This window comes from Gracilinanus agilis, chromosome 1 (assembly GCF_016433145.1).
Source record: "Gracilinanus agilis isolate LMUSP501 chromosome 1, AgileGrace, whole genome shotgun sequence".
NCBI lineage: Eukaryota > Metazoa > Chordata > Mammalia > Didelphimorphia > Didelphidae > Gracilinanus > Gracilinanus agilis.
Window position 1 is genome coordinate 693,635,044 of NC_058130.1, and position 23,608 is coordinate 693,658,651.

The following is a 23,608-nucleotide window of genomic DNA, read 5'->3' on the forward strand; positions in this document are numbered from 1 at the left end:
ATTATATTTTTATGTCCATGTCCTATATTCCCTGCTCCACTGTAAGCTGCCTAGGGGCAGGGACCACGTCTTATTTTCCTTGTGCCGAGGATGGATTTTTCACTGTTATCTAAGCTCAGTTCAATGAAGATGAATGATTCAGAGGACATGTCTTATTGATGGTGGTTTGGTAGCGTCACCTCTAAATTAATTACAGAGAGGGAAAACAAAAACCTACTTTGTCTTTGTTTACAGTGACAGGTAATTATGAAGTGATCTGAGTCTTCAAGTCCTCAGCATAGAGGGGAAAAAATCATAGAACGGAAAATGTCAGTAATGAAGGCAGCCTTGGAATATATAGAAAGTTAGAGCATAGACAATAGGATGTTAGAGCTGGAAATTGGATCTTAGGACACTGATTAGATTATCAGAGCTAGAAGAAACTGTAGAAATCATCTAGTCCAGCCCTCTCCTTTAACAAAGAGAGAAATTATAAAGCTCAGCCAATGAAAGAATGGGTGAATGTTGAATAGACTGTGATGTGGACAGCCAGACTGACTTGTCCAGGATTATACAGCTAGTACATCAAGAAGCAGGATTTGAACTCAGATCTTTCTAACTCCAAGTCCAATATTTTATCCACTGTACCACCTAGGTAATTAAATAGAATTTGGAGTTCTCTTTATCTTGTACTGGACTACTGGACCAGCCACAGACTATAGGTTGACCTCAGAACTGACGGGGATTTTAGCTCTAGCAACTGAATGAAAATCACCTTCAAAGGCATAGAGAGGCTATGATCCTTGAAATATAGATATAAGATTGGACTAGGACTTGAACCCTCAAGAATGTTCCCAAGAAACCTGCTAGAATGTGGCATTCCTGGGATATCTCTGAGATTTAGAACAGAAGCAGTCTGAGTAATGCCACGTAATATTATTAAGTGATCTCAAAAGGAGAAAGGGATGAGAAATGAGACCTAGAAAAGTTCTTGAAACCAGGTCTCTAACAAGGTATTTCCAGGGGGATAAAAACCATAATTCTTGGCTCTACCATTAACCAGCAACATGACCGTAGGCAAGTAGCCTCCACTCACTGGAATTCATTTTCCTTTTCTGTCAAATGAGAGTTGGACTAGATCAAGGGTTCTTAACCTGAGGCCCATGAATAGATTTCAAGGAGTCTGTAAACTTGAATGAGAAAAAATTACATATCTATTAATGTATGTTTATACTAACTTCAAAGTGAAATTGAATTTTTTTCATTATATTTTTTTAAATATTACTTTTAGATCTGTAGGCTTTTCCAGACTGCCAACAAGCACACAGAAAATTTAAGAGCCCTTAGATTAGATGATCTCAATTTTCAGCTTTAGCATTCTACTTCCATGTGCCAATATTTTATATTCTATGTTCTATGATTTCATGTTTTGTTCTAAGGTCCCTTCCAGCTTTAACATTAATAATTCTATGATCCCCCAAGTAAATCATATCTTTGTTTACTATACTCTTCTTATAGAATTATTTATCTGCTGGGCTTATTGTGAACAAAACTGAAGAGAAAAGGACCATCCATTTCTATAGCTCTTCTTACATCACTTTGCCACCACCATCTTCCCTGCCCTACTATGTTCTAATATTCAGAGTAGCTTCTGATTCCACAACTCTGCTATTGCAAGTGATCAATACACCAAAAAGAGCATGAATATTTTTTTTCTGTGGGCGCCACACCCCATAAAACAACTTATCCACAATCAAGCCCTGTCTTGGGCTAGCTTTTCACTGCTACAGCGCTGGGACCACTTCTCCTCCCTCCCTAGCTAGTCACCATTGGCCCCAGAGAATGTTTCTTGTTTTATTCATGTCAGCCAGAAAGAACTCAGTTAAAGGAGAATCTGCTGGGAGAAACAATAAAATAAACATCTAACATTATTCTCTACAAAAACAAACAGAATTGATGGAGAGCTATCTGCTGAGTTGTGTCATCCATTCCACTGTGCCCATTAGAAAGAGTAACCAGTTATGCCTCAGAGAAGTTACTAGTCTTACGTTCAGACTCAAGTTCACAAGCCTCTACCCCTGGCAAATTTCTCTGTAAGAGGGAGACATTCAATTCCATGACTTGAGACAACACTTAGACCATGGGATAACAAAACTCACTTATATCTCACTCTGTTATTCTCTTCAAATGTATCACAAATAAACTTGGGTCTCCGAAACCCGAGGATTCCAACCAGCAAAAGCATATCAGAATTAGTCTCTAACATGGTTCTCTCACCACCCTATCACATAGTGATCTATGATTAGTGCTTTAAACATGTCTCATTTTTTCCTGGGACTCACCAGAAACATTCCCACCAAAGATAATAGGGACAATTTTTTTAACTTTTTTTTTAAAGTAGGAAGCTTTATGAACATGACAGTGTAATGTCATGGAAAGAACCGAAGGCTAGAAAACTAAGCTAGTACATGTAATTATGGTCTTTGTATCCCAAAACCAAACATAGTACTTGACACATAGTAGATGATATAATAAATGGACCAATAAATGTTGATTCCTTGATCAACAATCCCATTCTGCTACTGACTTATTGTGTCCAGCCTTGGATAAGTCAGGGATCTCTGGTTTCTTCATCTGTAGGTGGTGAGGTTAAAGTTTCCCTTTTATTCTGGATTCTTATTTTCCATATTTTATGAACTAATATTCTATTTTCTAAGATCCCTAACAGATCCAGTGTTCTACCATGCTAATATAGAAGAAGAGAAGGAAGTAATCTCTAGTGGATATAGGGTTGATTTTAGACCTTAAGTCCAACGCTAGGTTCTCATGTGATTTTAGCTCCATCTTTCCAAGGTCCTCATTTCCTAGGAATAAAATGGGGGCAACTCGGAGGCCTTGGGGGAAAGTCAAGTGCTTTTAGGATCTTCTAGAAGTCAAATCCCAAATTAACACAAAAATCCCTACTTTATGACAAAATGCCATAACAGGTGAAAGGTCTTCTTTCTATTAGAAAGATATAGAATCTAACCACATTTTTATTCTCATACACTATACATTTCCCAAAATTGGAGTCAGAGGTTGAGGGTCAGGATAAAGAAAAAGTAGAAAGAAATATTGAAAAATTAAATTAAATTTTAATTTTAAAAAATATGGTCCCTGGTATGGGTAAGCCATAGCTCAGAAATGTCAATAGCATGAAGTTTTTGTTAACGTGTTCACCACCCAAACAACCTCTCCAAATCCTATCATTTGGGCTAATGTAATTAAATAAAAGTATGGGTGGTCTCCACTGAAGATTCTACTGAAGGGCTGCTGATTCTCCTCTCAGAAGACCACCAAAAGAGGCAACAGTAATACAATGGATTCGACCCTTGATCTAAGGCTTGGTAGACTGGGAGTCTTCAATGAGAGGCTGGATGGGAATGGAGAGGGAATTGCTAATTAGTTATAGGTTGTACTACATGACCTTTTGAGGTCCTCCTTCAGGCTGAGGTTCTGAGTCCTGAGTTCAAGCCCAGGCTCTGCCACTCATTTGCCTCATGACTTTAGTGAGCAGATTCTATTTGCTTTTCTGACCTCAGGTTCCTCATCAGCAAAATAGGAATACTACTTCTTGCCCACAGGGCTGTTGTGATGATTTTTTAAAAAAAGAATAAATTTTTAGAAAGTTTTCATATACAAGTTATCAAATAGGATGCATTCAAAATTCTTTTCCATATTTGGTATGGCCTATGAAGACATGCTAGCTTGCTTTTGTTTATTTTGAGTTAGTTCTCTGGAAAGCCTTGGAAAACTTTCATTGACTAGCCCCCCAAAACAGAGGAGTATGTGTATATGCAGGCTGAGTGTAAATATCCACAATACCTATGGATGTATGCAAGTGTGGATTATGTATTTTTTCCCCAAAGAAAACAATTGCCAGAGACAAAGGACAGGTTAAAGAAGACAGCTTAGTTAGCTTGGTAGGTAGCTGGCAGGACTCTCCTCTCCTCCTCTTTGTCTTATGACAGGAGGTACATTTTTGGGCTGAAGCATATAGAGCTGGAAGGGACCTTCGAGATCATCTTGTTTACCTCCATCATTTTGCAGAAGACACTAAGCCCAAAATAAGTGATTTGCCCAAGCATAAACAACTGTGCTGGCACCCTCCTAAAGTATCTCTCTCCCCCTCCTCCCTTCTGGTTAAATGGCCCTAATTCTTGGGGTCGGTGGCACTTGTGAGGAGTTGTTGGTTGGTTTATAATTTCATTGGGTCCAATCTTTTAGATGTTTCAGCAGCAATTGCATCTCTACAGTGCACACCAAGGCACACAGGCCTCTGCACATGAAAGCGGGACAATCTTCAAAAGTAAAAGATCATATGGACACGATATCTGGGGCAGAGTTGGGGAGGCAGAAGAAGGAGTGATGAAGTTTAGACCATTGGATGGTTTTTTTTTCCCCAATGAGTCTGAACTTATCATCATCTCCCACTGCCAACAGGCCAGCATTTTTATACCTAACTCTTCAGGGGAATTACAAATTCCCTATAGGCCAAAACACAAGATACTTTCCCTTGAAACTCTTCCTGAGACCAACATGAACATTCCCCTATTTACCCATCAAAAGCATTTAAAGACAATTTTTGTTGTATTTTTTTTAAACAAGGAATGCCCTGTCATTGTTTATTAAGGAAAAAAAAAAGACATCCACCTATTCATACCCATCCTTATCCAAGTATTCCAAAAATATAATTCCTATTCATGCAGGTAGATGCTGCACAAAATAATAATATTAATAATAATAATAGTATAAATAAGAGGAAAATAATAAAATTGATATTTTGAGGTTCCAACAATTTTCCAGTTTCCCCTGACACTTTAGTTGCTTGGTAAATTGTTGGAACTAGAGGAAATGGCAAAAATAAAATGTCATTTAATAAATTAATGAGAGTATTTGCTTTTGATTATTGGTTCCATTGCTAGTTTGTTGTTGTTTTCTCCTGTTTATATTGCATACCAGTTTTACAAAGTGCATGCTTTTTTTAAAAAATTTTGAACTGGCAAGCTAAAATGATCCTTCTTTTCCTTCCCCCACCCATCACCCCCTGTAAAGAAAAAGAATGTTAAGACAATTTAGAATCTGGAAATAAAAGAAATGACCATGATGCACCTGGGCTATAGACATATAGACTGCTCGCTGCACATGCTTCATTCTGGCAAAATCAATGTTTAAAACCCCTTTTGGCTGTTTTGTTTTTCCTTCTTTCCAAGTGGAAGCAGTCAGAAAGTTGAAAACGGGCCTTTTTGTACTATTTCTTGAAGGGGAAAAAATGAATACCTGATGCTTATGGTTTTTTTTGTTTTGTTTTGTTTTGTGGTACTAACTGCACACACACCGCACACTCACCCCATGTGTGCGCACGCACACACGCATGCACACACATATGTAGTGACCTGCTCCTTGAGGAGGAAAGAGAAGCAATGAATTAGGTCAGAGGCACCCCGAGGTGCCCAAAGGCTCTCTAAGCTTGGTGTGCATCTTTGGATTTTGGTACCCACTCAGCTCCACCTCGTGTCACCTCACATCCTGGTAGGGGCAGAGGAAGGGGTGTCAGGGAAAAGTGAAGGGGCTGGGATGAAGGAGGGAGCAGAGACGTAAGGCAAACTTTGCTGGGAAGGGTTCATGCTTCATGCGCAGTTCTGAGTCTCAGTGGAGGGCTGGCTATTTCTTCCCCCTTTGGCCTTACTCCATCTCTCTTGGGAGGTTAGGAAGAAAAGGTAGCAAGAACAAAGGACCAGGAAAGAAAATGACAAACCTGTAAAAAAAAAAAACAACAACAAAAACAACAACAAAAAACCCCCAGAAAAACAAAAAGGAGGGCAAAAGAGATGGACCAATGCAAGGTAAAGCCAGAGAAGACAAATGACTTTTTTTTTTCTTTCTTAAAAAAAAAAAAATCCTAAATGGACTTCCGCCGTCTCATCAGCCTGTAGTTATCAGTAAAGCTGTGCAGACCAGGGGAGATGGAGCTAACAGGGGATGGGAAAAGGCTGTTTTTTAATGTGCTTGGAGAAATTTCTTCAATCTTGTATGAGATGGAGTGAAAGTACTGGGGGTTCAGCTTGGTGCTGAAGGAATTTTGGTGGGACACCATCCGGCTGGTATACTCCTGGGATCGGTAGCACATGCACGAACAGACGGATTGGAGGTCCGTGACCTCGGCCTTGTACCGCGGCCGGCCGTGCTGGGCCTCCTCCTGGATGTGGAGGACCATGCTGTTGCGATTGCCCGCCAGCGAGGCCCGTTCCTCGGCGTCCCGCCGCTCGTCCTCGCTGTTCATGGTCAAGAACCTGAGGACGACCAGGTTGAGGAAGGCCCCAATGACCGTCAACCCCACCAGGATGTACATGAAACTGAAGGCCACGTAGAGTGGCTTCTTCTGGAGAGCGCCCTTGGTCTGCAAGGCCACGTAGTCCCCAAACCCTATGGTAGTCAAGGTAATGAAGCAGTAGTAATAGGCGTGGAAGAAACTCCACTCCTCGTACTGGGAGAAGGCGGCGGCCCCAATGCACAGGGTCCCCATGCAGGAGAAGAAGCCCACGGTGACCATGTTCTCCATGGACACCTCAGTGCTCCTCATGCCACAGCACTTCTTAATCCTCTTCAGTAAGTATTTAACAAAGGTGTTCATCCGCTCCCCCAGGCTCTGGAACATGACCAGGGTCAGTGGAATGCCCAGCACGGCGTAGAACATGCAGAAGGCTTTGCCAGCATCCGTACCAGGGGCTGCGTGGCCATAACCTGGAAGGGGCAAAGGGAGGGGAGGGGAGGGAGAGGAAAGAAGACAGAGGAACAAATGAGGATGTGCGATTATTTTTTGAAGCCAGCAAGTAATAACTCATATTTCTATAGCGTTTGAGTCTTTAAAGCAAGGGGGGCATTCTTCACAAAATCTCCATGAGGTAAAGGCCACAGAGATGATCATTCCCATTTTTTACGGATGAAGAAAACTGAGGTTCACTCAAGGGAAAAGCCAAGAGGCTAAGGCTAGCTAGTGAGGACTAGAACTGAAATTTGAATTGACTCCCGACTCCTAGAGACAAACAGCGTGGTATCGGAAATAAACATTTTTTGTGCCTAGTTCTGCATGGAAAATGCAAGTTTCCTATAAGCCAAAAACACAAGAGATTTTTCCCTGAAAACTAACATCAGGACCAGAAAAAAAAATGGGCATATATTTGCTTTGTGACTGTGGGCAAGTCACTTTTCTCTCTCCCAATAAAAATCGACATTTTCTCTGCAAGTTACTTAACTGGGTTAGGAAGCTTGCCTACAGACCTGAGAGGTGGCCGTCTCACCTGGGAATCATCAACAAGCATTTGTACATTTGTATCAAGCATCCTCTACGTGCCAGAGGAGCTCCCCATACCAAATAAATCCTGGTCCAGTCCCTTTTCCTTCTGACTCGAGGCTGAGATCAAAGGTTGATAGAATTTAGAGCTGGAAGATATAATTTAGTCCAACGCTGTCATTTTACAGGTGGCAAAAGTGAAGATCCGATCACTCTATTACAAATACGAATAATATGGAAATAGGTATTGAGCAATAATACACGTATAACCCAGTGGAATTGCTTGTCAGCTCCAGGAGGGGGGAGGGAAGAGGGGAGAGAAAGAAAATGAATCATGTAACCATGGAAAAATATTTTAAATAAATAAATTTAAATTAAATTTTTTAAAAAGTAAGCATCTGGAAGGACAAGTAATTTGGTCATCATCTCACAGAGAGTCAATAATGGATCTGAGATTACAAAACAAGGATTCTAAACTCTGTTCTTTTCCATAATGTGCTGCCTCTTAAATAATGATTTTCTTCTCCCCAGTGGAGGGGTTCCATCCCCAAAATGCCAAGTTCATCCTCCTGTGTGCTTGGCATAAGCTAAGGGAGCCTAGATTGGGAGTTAGTGGCAGAGACGGAGGTAAGATGCCTGACTTCCTACTAGAAACTTTGGGCAAAGCCCTTTCCCTCTCTAGACTTCCCATCTGTAAACTGAGCAGGGTGGATTCAGTGAACCTTTAGCGCCCCTTCCAGATTTGAAAGTTCTAAGGTCCTAATACCAGATTGGAAGATATAATTTCACTGTAAAATTGTACTTCTTGTACAAATGGGAAAATAAAAGCCAAAAGGACAAATGACTTGGCTGAGGTCACAAAGTATTCATTGACATGAGTGTGTGTGAATTCACTGGGAACTAGAGGTTACCGGACAGAGAGAGATAGCACCGGCCTGAAATGTAGGAGCTCTAAGTACTAGTGACCATTTTGCCACCAGCCTTGTGACCACGGATAAACAACTTTCCCTCTCTCTGCTTTATTTTACTTACTTGCAGAATGAGGAGGTTGGACAAGATCATCTCTGGAGTCCCCTACAACTCTAAAATTTGGCATCCAAAGGTGTCTGCTAGGCGAGGAGCACTCTGGTCTGAGTGTTTTCCCACTCTATCCTCAGACACAGGTTTTACTTCTTTATAAAAAGGATCCCAAAAGTCTTAGTGCAAGTGCACTGACTTGGGAGACCACCATGTATGCCACATGAAGAGAGCTGGAAGGGCCAAGACCATAGAACCCAAACGTTTTCTGATCAGGAATGTCCTCTGCATCTCTATAGGGAGATCCTCCTCCCCGAGTGTCCTCTGCTGCCAAACACCATCTATGTTTCAACTCCCAAGGAATGAGACCTTGAGGGGCCTCCTCAGTTCCCACCCTCCTCCAGGAAGTCTTCCTTCCTTGATAGGCAGTGAGAAATAAAGGAAAACAAATTGGCCCTGGAGTCAGAAAGACCTCCGTTCAAATCTGAGCTTAGATGCTTGCCCTAGGTGGTGTAGGGGAAAGGGCATTAGATTTGAAACTGGATTCGGAAAAGCCTAGTTCAAATTTTGCCTCCAAAGTTACGTTGGTTATATGACTCTGAATATCACTTAGTTCCTCTGAGACTCAGTTTCCTTATCTATAAAATGAGTATAGTAATAGTACCTACCTCCCAGAGTTATGATAAGAATCAAATGAGATCACATAGGTACAGTTGTTTATAAACCTTAAAGCACCATATAAATGCTGATGAAATAATAATGTATTATGTTTTATATCATTATTTTGTGAGCATTTATAATATAATATTGTTGTTAGTTATTTCTGACCCTCAGAAAATGAGGATAATAAGTCAGAGCCACGGTAGAATGAAGGGCTCCTCCTAGAATCAGGCAGAATTGGGTTTAATCCCTGCCTCCTATGTGTACTACCAAGTCCCACAACTGCTGTGGCTCATGGAACTTTTGAAGAGTTTCAGGCATCTGAAAGCTATCCCGCATTGGTGGAAGAAGGACTTTTTACTCTGGGATTTCCCCACACTGATGAAAATGCAGGCCCAAACCAGAAAATAAATCAATAAACCACACCACCTACTTTGCAGGGTTGCTATGAGGCTCCAATAAGACAGTGGTGGTGGTTTATCGATTAATTTGAGGACCTGGACCTTTCATTTTGCAATGTATGCAAAGTACTCTATAAAATTTAAAACACTGTGGAAGCATTAGCATCTACGACAATTCCTAGACTGACTAAGGCCTCTCCCCTTCTCTGCTGACCACATACCATTTGTTTGTTTAGAACACAAATATCGTGTTTGTATTCCTGGTCATTCTCTCCCTGACCCAACTTGGGTTTGTTTTTTGTTTTGTTGTTGTTATTTTTAACAAAGACACTGGAATGGTTTGCCATTTCCTTCTCTGGTTCATTTTCCAGATGAGGAAACTGAGGCAAACAGAATCAAGTGACTTGCTGGGGGCCAAATAGTTAAGTACCCAAGGTCAGATTTGAACTCTGTCTTCCTGACTGGGCCTGGCACTCTATCCACTGCAATACCTCGAAGCCCAACATTTTAATCCCATTCCCCACCCCCTGTCTTAAAATTTGACTTATATGAAATGTGAGAGGTGATCAGTAACTTACATATAGAACTTTATGGTAAAAAAAAAATCACTCCACTTTTTTCCTAAGAGATTTTCTTTTAGGGGAGATATCTATCAATATATTCAATATATTCAGATAAGAGCAAGGAAAAAAAGTGAAGAGAGGCCCTGATTTTGGAGTCAACAGCACTGGGTTCAAAAGTCACCACTGCTAGTTACTACCTGGGTGAATTTTGGCAAATCGATTCACCTCCTTGAGCCTCAGTTGTCTCTTTTGTAAGATGAGGGAGCTGGGTCAGATTTCAAAGATCTCTTCAAGTTCTACTGCTCAGAGTGTAATGATGTTCATTCATTCTGAGTATTGGATACTTACTTGGTAACGAATGAAATGCTATGTTTCTCTCATGTTTGGTTTGGTTTTCTTTCTGATTGGGCTTTCCTCATATTTGTAAGTCCTGTCTCTCCAACAAAGCTGAGTGGAATCCGTATAATGGGGATAATAAGGGCTGACCTTTTGGGTAACAGTTCACGATGCAAAGGTTTTTATGAGCATTATCTCATCTGAGCTTTACAGCTTCCCTTCGAGGTCAAAGCTGCAGCCATCGTTATCCCTATTTTCGGTGTTGAAGAGACAGACTCAGAGAGCTCCAGGTTACACTGACCATTTAAGTAACCTAAAGCAAGCCGCTGTTTCCCATTCAAGGGCTGAGATCCTGGGAAGACTTCAGATGTCCTACCTTCTTCTATGAAGATTTTCTTCACATGGCTGGCTTGGTCTTCGTGACTCTTTAAGCAGCATGGCTTAGAGATCCCTTTAAGGGAGGAAGACCTGGGTTCAAGCTCTCACACATTGACACATCCTATCAGTGTGACCCTAGGTAAGTCACTTACTCGACCAATGCCCTAGCTAGACAATTCTCTAAAACTATTAATTGCAGAGAAAGATGGCCAGCATTAATAGATGGAGTTTCCTCAATGGGGAGTTCCTATACCAATGAAATTGCAGCTCCAGCCCCTGTCCTTCCTAACTCTAGGACCAGCAACCTTTTCTCCTGTTTCCTTTTAACAGTACTTGCCCCCATGAGAAATCATCATATGGATTAATGGATGCAGGAACGCTTTAGAAAGTTAAAAGCAAACAAATTCGTATATTCGGGAAATATTTATTTGCTGAGTGCCTATTATGTCCAAAGCCCAATGCTAAATGTAGACAAACAGAAGGTGAGAGGCAGTAGGTTATAGGAGAAAGAGTTCTAGATTTAATACCAACGCTTGGCTTTAAATCCAAATGAGCTGAGTCTTCCAAGCTGTGTGTTCTTGGAGATGTGGGTTCAAATCCTGATTCTAACACATAACACCTGTGCAACACTGAGCAAGCCACCAATCCTCAGATTCCTCATCTTTGAAATGAGTTTGATAGTACTTGTACTACCTACCTTGAGTAAGTCACTGAACCAGTTTCCTCTTCTGTGAAATAGGGATGATAAGACTTGTATTACCTACCTGTTGTAAGGAAAGTACTTGTTTTAAAAAAGGACCACAGAAAGGAAGTGATTTGTTCAGGGTCACACAGGGAATCGGAGCTTTTCACCGTATATCACCACATCCTGTGCTGAATTTGGTTGTCTAACTGTCCCACATTCCCCATTCTCCACGAGGAGATGACATAGAAGTGGGTAAAATCATGTTAACACGTACAGTTTTGTGTCATTGTGCACAGCACAAATCTGGCACTTTGTTTCCGCCCTCCATCCATGAACCACCACTTGTTAAGCACCTCCTATCTGCCAGGCACTGGCCTGGCTGCTGAGGATACAGAAAAACACCAAGGCTGGTCGGTCCCTGCTCTCCTAGGGCTCATTTCAAGTCTAATTGCATACTAACAAGATACATCCAGGAGAAACTGGAGGTGGTCAGCAGATGGAAGGAAGGTACAAACATTAAGGAAGATCAGAAAGACTTCTTAAAGAGAGTGAGACTTTACCTAAAACTTGAAGGAATCCAGAGAGGTTAGGAGGCAGAGATAAAGAAGGAAGAGAGTTCCAGGGATCAGACACAGCCAATAAAAACCCTTGGAACTGGGAGCCAGAATGTCTTGTCTGAAGCAAAACAAGAAGGCCAGTGTCACTGGATCATAGAGTACATGGTGGCCTCTAAGGTTCAAGAAGACTGGAAAGATGGGAAGGGCTAGTTTATTGAGGGTTTTATAAGCTAAAGAGGTTTTGTATTTGATACTGGAGGCAATAGGGAGCCACTGGAGTTAACTGAATAGAGGGATTGCATGATCAGACCTGTGCTTTACAGAGATCACTTTGCCAATTGAGTAAAAGATGGACTGGAATAAAGAAATAAGCAAATAAGGTTAAGTGACTTGCCCAGGGTCACCCAGCTAGGCAGAGTCTGAGGTCAGATTTGAATCCAAGTCCTTCCAATTCCAGGCATACTGTTCTATCCACTGATCCATCTAGCTGCCCCCTTCTTCTTTTCGAGAGGGTCAAATATATGCCATTTAATCAACTTTAATGAACCATCCCACTGCCTTTCTGCTCCAATTGGAGTGAACTACTTAGCAGAAGGTTTGACTAAAGATAAGATAGGCCCAAGTTCACATCCTCTGATACTTACTAGCTGGGTGACTAAGGGCAAGTCACAACCCCATTTTACAGATGGGGAAACTAAGGTATATTGCAGTTAATAATAACAGTTTCACATTTTGCCTTTGTCGTTCAATTACTATTTTCTGAATTACTAGTACTAGGACATGCCAAAAATCTAAGTGCAGTTTTAAACCTCAGTAGCTTCAATGTATACCCCTTGTTTGTCCTCCATCTTATATTTTCACCTTACTCCAAGAATTTTCATTCAATTTAAAGTTTTAGTGATTTAAGACTTCATGAAGACTTTTGGAACTCCCTATATTTCCCATACATTGCATTCCCCCCCCCCACACTCTCTGTCCAGGTTTTTACCCAGAGCACAAATAGAAAGAGCCCCACTTTTGCTGTAATACTTTAATTCAGAAACCTTAGTTCTAGGAATTCCTGAGTTTTCTGGGTTCCTTTACTCTATCCTCATTCTGTACACAGGGTGAAGGGTGTTCAGAGATTCCCATGAGGAACAATTTCTTTGAAAAGCCAACTAGCTCTCCTCCTGCCTCCCTGTGGCAGGGAGACCCCTCAGTGATTCTGAGCACAGCCTTATAACAGTTTGAACAGCCTTCCATAACTGCATTTCTGTAATCTGTAGAGGCAATGAATGTGGCATAATGGAAAGAGAATGATGTCTTGCTGTGGAACAACAGGCAAATGACTTGACTTCTCTGAGCCTCCATGCCCTCCTCAGCAAAAGGAGGATACCCGTAGTACTCACTTCACAGAACACATCAGTTAATCTTCACAGCAACCCTTGATGAAGGGTTCTGCAAACTATAAAGCAGGAGGAAATTACATTGTCGCTATTGTTGTTATTATCTGCAATCAGAAGACTTTGGTTTGAAACCTAGATTTGATAGTTGACTATTTGTATGGCCTTGAGCAAGTCATCAAAAGATGACAGATTCAGACCTCGAATTATCTCGTCTAAACCTTTTTTTTTTTTTTTTTTTAATAAACAAGGAAACTAAGTCCCAGAGAAATGACTTGCTTAAGGTCACATAGGTTGTAAGGGGCAAAGCTAGAATTTGAACTTCAGACTTTTCACTGCAAAGTCACTCTTTCCAGTCCAACTCTTTCATTTTACTGATGTGTTACTCTAGTAACGTCCTTGCTGCTCCTTGAACAAGGCACTCCATCTCCTGACTGGACATTTTCACTGGTTGCCTCCCATGCCTGGAATACTCTCCTTTCTCATCTCCACCTCCCAGATTCCCTGACTTCCTTTAAGTCTCATTTTAAATTCCTCTTTTTCTCCAAGTAGTCTTTTCTAATCCCCCTTAATGTGCGTATCCTCCCTTTGAGATTATCCCCAATATATCCTGTATATAACTTATTGGTATATAATTGTTCACATGTCATCTCCCCCATTAGATCGGGTTCTTTAAGAGGCAGGGACTCTCTCTTGCCATGTCTCGAGTGCCTAGCACAGTGCCTGGCACATAGCAGACAATAAATGTTTATTGACTATCCACCCTGCATCCTTTCTCTACCAGAATGATTAGATTTTTGTTCTCCTGATGTCAGAATCTACCAGAATACCAAATCGATTTCATCAGCAGTTTTGGAGGGGCAGGACAGATGCAGAGGAGTCGGGGGCCTGGAGGGGAAAGGTTATAGGGGTTCTTGCCTGAATAAGGCTCTCCGGGTGAAGGTGGGCAAAGGGGAAGTCATCTGGGTCTGAGGTCAGCTGTATGGCCTAGATAGGGGAAAGGAATCTGGGCTCAAGGGAAAGGGTCCAGTGATGAGCAAGATAATGATGATGTCGATAATTATTATGTCAGTATGAATAATAGCCCCTGGCACATTATATATAGCATTATGACGTCCTAAGTGCTTTTTTTCCTCTATTATCTCACTTTCTTTTCAATATGAATCACCAAAATAACAGGAGCTCCCTTGGCCCTTCAACTTTTCTTAACATCATTTTCAACCCATCCTATGTATGATTGGATTCAAATCACAACAGTTTGGAGGTTTTTTTTTCCCTAATAGGCAGAATGAACTAGATCAGTATAATCTCTCCCCGGGAAACATCATTTCACTACCAATCTCAGGAGGAGAACTTTTCAGGCTGTTTGTGGGAGAAGAGCGAGGGTGTATGCAGGGAGATGGTCCAATTATTTTCTCTGCTTGAATAATTCCAGTGATGGGGGAATTCACTATCTCACAAGGTTATTTACAAACATCCCATCCGTTTTTTTTTTTCCCATGCGACTCTTCTGAAATGGGTTGCCTCATGAGGACTGCTGACTTCCCTGTCAATGAAAAGGATGAAGAGTTGGCAGAACAGTCATGGAAGGAGCTCTAGGCTGCCTCTAGCATACCGGGAGACCTTGGGAAATGATTTGATTTCTCTAAGCTTCAGTTTCTTTTGTTGTGATCTCTAAGTTCTAAAAAAGAGTAAATTCAAATTAATACTATAAGAAGAGTAATGATAATAATCAGAGATTGGGTAATCACTTGGAAGGGATGTTGTAGAAGGGATTCCTGATTCAGATAAAAGTTAATGACTTCAAACGTTGCTTTAGCTCTAAGATCCTATGATGATGTTCTTTTAAAATCAGGTTTGGATCATTTTCAATGATGACTTTTTTTTTACTCATATCTTACTTCTTAGAATCAATACTATGTATTAGTTCTAAGGCAAAAGGGCGGTAAGAGCTAGGCAGTGGGAGTTAAGTGACATATGTGTCCAGGGTCCCACAGCTAGGACGTGTCTGAAGCCAGATTTGAACGTCAATACTAAAGCTCTATTCACTGATCCACATAGCTGATTTGAATCCAGGACCTCCCATCTTCAGGTCTGGCTCTCTGTCCACTGAGCCACCTAGCTTCCCCCAATAATGTTGTTTCTTAACATCATCAATGTGGCAAAGGAGAAAGAGATTTGGACATATGATTGGGATTATAGCTTCAAATTTTGCCCTCATCATTCAATGAGCTATGTGAAGTTAGTTTAATAATAGCTAGCATTGAAATGGCACAAAGTACTTTATAAATATTATCTTATTTAATCTCCACAACAACCCTGAGATTTAAGTGCCATTATTATCTCCATTTTACAGATGAGGAAACTAAGGCAAGCTGAGTTGCCCAGGACCAGCTAATAGTTGTCTGAGGCCAAATTTGAACTTCAATCCTAAAATTCCACCCACTGAACCACATAGCTGTCTTGTTTACTTCAATCAGCCTCATTTTCTTCTATGAAATGGGAGTTAACATTTGGAACCAGGAAGCCCTGAGTCCCACTTTTGTCAGTCTTCTCTTCCTTCTCTTTAGAAGGACTCGAATCTGTATATCCTCCTCTACTTCGGTATCCCTGAAAAGGACTCGAGTCCATGGAAACATCGGAGGCAAGCATCCTCAAGCTACTTACTTAAGCACATCAAAAGAAGACTGGTGTGAGTTATTTGGAACTGGAGAATGCCTTCTTCTTGGGCACAAGGGTATTAGGAGACAGGTATTAATAGAGAGAGCCTTCTGCTGAAATCCAGGGAAAGACTATATATGGTTAGCAGTGAATAGTGCACCCTGGTGTCCATAGAAGTCACGGTACTCCTCAATGTAATTGAGTATTTGTAAAAATTTGCTTATACATCAAATGATGTTTTCTAGTATTCAAAGCATCGCTTCTTTTTCTCTTGGCGTAGCGGATAGGGTGCTGGACTTAAAACTCAAAAAAACTTGGGCTCCAATCCTGTACTATCTGTGTGACTATAGGCAAGGCACTTAACCTCAGGATTCTCCTCTGGACTATGGGAACAATAACTGTAATACCTTAGATAGTTGGTGGCACACTGGATAGAGTTCTGGACCTGGAATCAGGAAGATCTAAATTCAAATTCAGATTTAGCTACTTACTACTTGTGTGACCCTGGACCAAGCATTTACCCTCTATCTTCCTTAGTTTCCTCTTCTGTAAAATGGGAATAATAAAGCACCTTCTACCTTTCCGGGTTGTTATAAGGATAAAATGAGCTAATATTTGTAAAGTGCTTTGCAAACCTTAAAATGCAATGTAAATACGAGTTGTTAATGTTACCAGCTATGTGATCATGAATCGCGTAATTTCTCTGAGGAAGAGTTTCCTAATCTTTAAAATAAGGATAGTTATAGCTGTAGCACCTTCCTTTCTGGTGGTCGTAAAGTTCAAATGAGATAAAGATCCTAAGGTGACGTGCAAATATGAAAGCTTTTAGAAATATCTATTACTACTGCTAATATTGTTATTATTACCTATCACCCAGGCCTGTTGTGAGGATCAAATTAAGGTGCATAAAATATTTTATATAGCTTAAAGCATACCATAAGCCTCAGCTAATGTTATGATGGTAAGTTAGGAATAGCCATCTAACTAGAAACAGGAAAGAGTCCTCTGCAGGTGCCTTTTCCCAATTTTTAGGTCCCTATTTATTCCTCAATGGGAGCAAGGCATCTCTCTTGACTAAATTCAGTTATCTTTGTAATTATTTTCAAACACCTATGCCATGGAAGGCCTATGTCATATATTAGAATGGGGGCTGGGGGCAATCAGAAAGGAAAGGAAGAGAAATCATGGGGTTGGGAAGGAAGACAGAATTCGTTTTAGTGGGGGATCACAAACATTTAAAAGAAGGGCAAAGTGAGGCTCAGAGAACTGAATTAACTTGAGATAAAAGATGCAAATATTATTGTACTTTTTTTTTTAGATAAATTGAGTTGTAGAGAAATAAAGTGATTCACCCAGGTTTCCGCAGTAATTGGCAATGGGGTGTCATTCCTTAAGTTTATTCTTCTTACTCCTAATGGAATGCTCTTTCCACTATACCATATTGTTGCTGGGAGTCTAAATAGTCTCTCTTTGCATAGAGGACTCCTATTCTCTAGCATGATCCTGCCTATTCTTGCTGCCAGTGTAATCAATGAAATTCCATGCCACTAGGGGTGTCGAAGAAGGCGCAGTCACCCTAAAAGGCAGCAAACAATGAAAGTTTTCTATGCAACCTCCCCATCATTTTTAGTCAGTAATTCATAAACTTTAGATTTGTTTGTTCTTGAGACTGAGTTTCCCCATCTTGCCCAGACTGGAAATACCATGCCCATTCATGAGTAATCACAGTACTGATAAGCTTTAACTACCTCCATTTTTCTAACCTCAGCCAGTGTAGCACCCTAACCCCCTTTCAGCATCCCTCCACTCCCAGGGCCTCACCATACTGGTACCAGAATTAGTGTAGACACCCCATTGGCTTAAGCCACACTGCAGCTCAGAACTCCTGGACTCGAGATCCATCAAGCTTTAACCATTCTAATCAGATTTTGGAGGTGTGTGCCAGCATGTCTAGCACAGGATCAGAGATATAGAACTGATAGCCAGTCCTCTACAGTAAGAGAGTCTGAAGGAAAAATCTCAAGGTATACAAATGGCTCAGATAAAATCAGACAAATTCCTAGGTCTACCAAATTCATTAGCATGTTCTCCACACAGGGAAAGCTATATTTATCCTTCTAATCTTTGATCTCTGATTTTTGTGTGTGTGAACTGGTGGATAACAGAAATGGAGAATAGCATTATAGAATCCAAATGTCTACACAATGGCAAAGAGAAAGAATAGAACCAGAGGTAGGCACATTAACTTTACACCATGTCACATTACAAGAGTATGGGATAGTGCATGGCAATAACGATCATGTGATCATAGAATTAGAGCCATAAGGGGTCATTTTACAGATCTAGAAACCAAGACCCAGGCAGCTTAGACAGACCCACTGTCACAAAAAGAAGAACAGGCAGGGCCAGGAATTGAACTCAGATCCTCTGACTCTGAAGAGCAGCAATTGCTCAAAAAGGGTACGACTCTTATGCCTAGGAAGTTTCCTAAATATGAATGTAAACATGTGTGCCTTTCTCAAACCCCTGACCAAAGGGGAAGAAGCTAAGGGGAGCAGTACATTGTGTCTGCTTTTCCCTAAGCCCATACAACATAAACAATGCATCCCCAAAGCATCTTGTATGCTAACCTTTCACTTAGATTCAACTGTACTGATCGAGAAAATGGCACCAACCTACCATCCCGTGGAGAATGGGACTGTGAGGATAGAACAATTCAGAAATAACTCTATATGCATTTCTGATGTAAAAGTTGTTATGAAATTCCATCCCATCGACCCCAAGGGTGTTTTGAGAACCCAGAAATAATCAATGACATTTCAGGGATGCCATGACTCTCTGGCAGATGAAATGTATAATTGGAAGGAGCTTTGAAAATCACAAAGCACTAAACCAATGCAAGGTGGCATTGTTGTCCTGCCTTTGAACCCTTCTTTCATGCTGTGTGACTTTAGGTGAGTCACTTCCATTCTTCCTCCATCAAACAAGGCTAATAATCCCTGCCCTGCCCACTCATAGGGTGACCATGAGGATCAAATGAGATGGTATATGTAAAAGGCTTTGTAAACTGTAAAGTGCTATATAAAGTTGAGGGATAATTATACATAAAAGACTTAGAATTCCCTTGAACCTTACTATCATGCTGTTCTCAAAGACCAGACTGTAAAATCATAGTGTCAGAGCTGGAAGAGACAAACAAAATAAGGAAATACTTACTAAGTATCTAGCATATGCAGGGCTCTGCACTCAGTGCTGGAGCTACAAAGATGAAAAAAGTCAGCCCTCTATAACTTCAAAAATCTTAGTCTATCAACAAAGCAGAAAGTCATTATAATTCTTACTGTTGTTTTATGTTGTTGTTGGATAAAATCATAGGAGAGTTCTAAACTACCTAGTCAGTAGATCAATAAACATTTATTATTATTTAGTATAAATAACTATTAAATATGTATTATGTTGAGCCCTCTGGATACAAAGAAAGGTAATAGAGAGTCCCCCTTCTAGAGGAGCCCACAATCTAATGGCCTGAGAGATTTGAGAACATAGAGGTCACTGTAGCTTGAGGAAAGGGAGAGAATCAAGGAAGGCTTTATGAAGGAAATAACACCTGGTCTGGCTCTTCAAGGAAGGGAAGGATTTTGGTAAGCAGAGTTGCTAGGGGAGACTAAGGAATTTTTATTTTATTTCATAAGCAAGTGGGAGCTTACTTGGAGATTTCCGCACTGGAAAAATGATGTGCATTAGGATGATTATTATGGAAGTGTGCAGGCAGAATGTATTGAAGATGGAAGAGATACTGGAAGCTGGGGAACCAGTTAAGAGGCTATTACAATAGTTGGATGAAAAGTAATAAGACCCTGGACTAGAGTGAGGGTCATGGGAATGGAGAGGCACGGATGAATGAAAGACACATTAGAGAGGAAGAATCAAGAAAATTTAGTAACTGTTTGGATACAAGGAGTGAAGGGGGGAGAGGAGCCAAAGATGAATGGTGTTTCGAGCCTGGGTAATTGGGAGGATATAGTATACCAAAAGAAATAGTTTCCTTGCATGACAAAGTTGAACTAGATGATCTCTAAATTTCCCGATGGGCAGAAGAGTAAAGCTTAATGGTCAAAAGCTGAAAGCTGGCAGTTACTGGATGCAAGTCCAAGATGATACTGTTTTCCTATGAATTCTCCTGTTCACCAAGTGGTATTATGTAGCCATGTTTCAGTAGCAAATCAATGTAGCATCAAGGAAGATGTAATTTAGCGTCAAAAACTTTATCAATTCATTGAGCAGGGCAGGGAAATAGGCAAACTTCTTTCTGTTCCTAACTCTGACACTACCTAACTGTGTGACCTTGGATAAGATCCTTCTCATCTCTGGACCTCGGTTTCCTCACCTGTACAAAAGGGCAAGTAAGTGTTACAGTGGATAGAGTGCTGAGCCTGGGGTCAGGAAGATATCTTCCTGAGTTCAAATCTGGCCTCAGATACTTACAAGCTATGTAATCCTGGGCAAGTCACATTACCCTATTTGCCTCAGTTTCCTCCTCTGTAAAATGAGCTGGAGAAGAAAGTGGCAAAGCACTTCAGTGTCTTCACCAAGAAAATTCAGATATGACTGAAAATAACCAAGCAACAGTTTATGAGCGCCAGGTAACCGTCCATTTTCCATGAGCAGCTCTGCATGACTTGATTCCAAGGAATTCCAAACCTTGCCCAACATAACCTGAATCACCTGAATTTCCAGGTACCCCCACCCTGTGCCTATACCTCTGCTTTTCAGGTTCCTTTGTAAGTTGTCTTCCCCCATTAGATTGTAAATTCCTTGAGGACAGGGATTGTCTTTTTCTTATTTGTATTCGCAGAACTTTACACAGGCCCTACAAGGAGTAGACACTTAATAAATGTTTACAGAATTTAATTTAATGGGAAAAAATGAATCCTGGCCACTGCTTGACATTCTACATTACAGAAGAAAGAATAAAGTTTTGGCCTCAGGGAATTTATAATCTAGTTTGAGAGGCACTGTAGTAAAGTGTGTGGGTCTAGCACCTCTGGTGTGAGAGCTTTCCAGGGCCACTTATCCACCTTTGGTGTCCACCTGGCACTCGACTCTCACCTGTAATCCCAAGAAGTTATAGTACATGCACAGTGGCCACACTCCAGTAAACCATCTCAGCAGATGGGTTAAACTAGATTGAGGGTAAACAATGGACCATCAATTTGTCTAGCATGAGTGTGTGAATGGTGGAATGGGTGGTTGAGGACAATTTGTTTCAATAGTCATTAAGGTGGCTGAAACAGGCACTGTGGAGCATGTAGAACTTGGTCAGCCACCAAAGATGCCAAGGTCAGCCACTGCATCCCAAGCTTTCACCAGTCATCCTGACTTTTGACTTGCTATAGAGAGCCATAAATAAACAGTTTAATCTGTAAATCCTATCAGATCCAGCTACAGCTGATGATTATAACTAATTGATGACTCCTTTCATTATTAAAAGTTTTCCTGTGTAATAAATCATTTTAACTTAAAGAAAAGGGGGAAATATGTGGGAAGCCAATAAGAGAATAGATAAAAAGCTGAGACTCCTCTTTTGACCCCTTTTGTGATCCTTGTGATTTCTTGTTGAAAAGTATTGTGGCCTTATTGAAAAGCTTTAAGTTCCTAGCTAACTAGCATTTAAGAGGTTAACACTCTTACCCTTTGGCCAGGAATGCAGCTGCCTGGTACAGCCAAGGCCAAAACCTTAGCTGGTGCAATTCAACCCTGAGAAAATATTCCCCAACTTGGCTTTCTGATAAGAACCCAGTCAAAATTCAGCCTTGGCCTTGTTGTATTCTGAAGCCAGTGAGACCTTTTGTGTTTTGATATGACATAATTTGTAATTTCTGCATATCTGCAAAGTTTCAGGGGGGTTCTTTTGTTTGAAATGAGTCTTGAAATATATATAATAAACTCCATGCTCCTAGAGAAAGAGCTAGAAGCATGAGCTAAAAGATCTTTGGTGTCCTTACTTCTTATCAACTAAGCAGTCTTTATCAGATATCTGGAGATCTTGCCTCTGGACTTAGATGACAGGAAGAAAGAGTAAGGCTGCTGACTTTGTGCAACTCTGCCTCCCTTAAACCCAATTCATGTCAAGATATCACCATATGATGTCACTGGTCCTCTTTGAAAATGGACAAGCAACAATAGTAAAGAGAAAAAGGAAATGTTCATTGAAGTCAGAAGATGTTTATGACTTTGGGCAAATTAGCCTCTTTGAGCTTCAATTTTTTCACATAAGAACAATGCTCACAATAACCTCACAGAATGTTGTATGAATCAAGTGAACTAGTGTGTAAAATGCTTTGTAACATAAGCTCAATATAAATGTGAATGACTACTGAGCTATGTCTCACTCATGAGTATTAGAATACAGAAAAAGCAAGAGGAGCTTAATAACTGTTGGATGGGGGCGGCTAGGTGATCAAGCAGAGAGAGAACCAGACCTGAAGACAGGAGGTCCTTCTTCAAATATGGCCTCAGATGCTTCCTAGTGGTGTGACCCTGGGCAAGTCACTTAACCCCATTTGCCTAATTCTTACCACTCTTCTGCCTTGGAATCAATACTTGTATCAATTCTAAGACAGAGGCCAAGGGTTTAAAAAAATAATAAATGTTGGGTGAATGAATGAATGAATTCAATCTGTGGAGTCAGAAGCCTTTTCTTATTCTGGCTTCCTCACTTGTGAAAATGGAAGCAAGGTCTTTGCCTGTGTTTCAGGCACTGGGGAACAGGAAAGTGAGGGGAGGGAAAAGGAATTGTTGGTGTAAACTTCAGGTACACTTGCTATCCCCTCCTTTCCTTCTCTTGAATGGGGAGGGCTTAGTCCTGTTACAACCTACTTTGGAGCACGATTCAAGTGCCAACCCTTCCTCAGGACTATTCAACTTACACCACACCATCCCCATTTCTGAACTATCAAGTTTCTGCCTTTCACTTCCAGAGCATCATAATCAAACTCTGGGGAGAGCCTCACCTTGATTGACAGGTGAAGGCAGTTGGAGACATCGGAATGTTTCCGGAGGCCTTGAGGACAAGAGGAAAGGCAATAGGCCAAAGGATATAAATACCCTGACAGACCTCTGAGAGAGACCCCTTTTGGGCTTTTGGCTTTGGCTTTGCTTTTTGCCTTGGCTTTTGGTTTAAGAGCCCTGTCCTGAAACCTTTGCCTAAACACCAATCTGATCTTGGACATTGATTGACCTGTGGGTCTGACCGTGGATCCTCTGTTTCTATCTGAATTCTCCCTAGATATTTAGGCATCTAAACCATCTCTAGATATTTAGGTATCCCGGGCCCGGGGAAGGGGGAGGGGCCCAGGAAGTGGGCAGGAGAAGAAACAGAGGGTGGTAACGGTGGTATTTCCTGAAGGCTGTAGAATTGGCATAACAACTGGCAGTAAGAAGCTAAGAGAGACTATCAATATCTGTGTCAACCAAACAGATTGCTTGCTCTGGTTTGGCTGTGGCCAGGCTAAGCCAGAGGAGGTGAAGAACGAAAGCTCCAGCATTACTGAACAGCCTACAATCCTGAGGGATTAGTATCATAGATTTAGTGACAGGGTCTCCCACCCCCAGTCCATCCCCGATCTTTCCTTTCCCTTATTAACAACATAAATT

General features: G+C 41.0%; 1 protein-coding gene across 1 annotated transcript in view; it reads right to left on the minus strand.

The window, feature by feature from the left end:
* Nucleotides 1–5,920: 5,920 nt before the first annotated feature.
* Nucleotides 5,921–23,608, minus strand: part of KCNK9 (potassium two pore domain channel subfamily K member 9) — a 173,884-nt gene continuing 156,196 nt past the window's right edge. The window contains exon 2 of the mRNA XM_044658296.1: nt 5,921–6,762. Coding sequence (XP_044514231.1) covers nt 5,921–6,762 — 842 coding nt within the window. The remainder of the gene's footprint in view (nt 6,763–23,608) is intronic.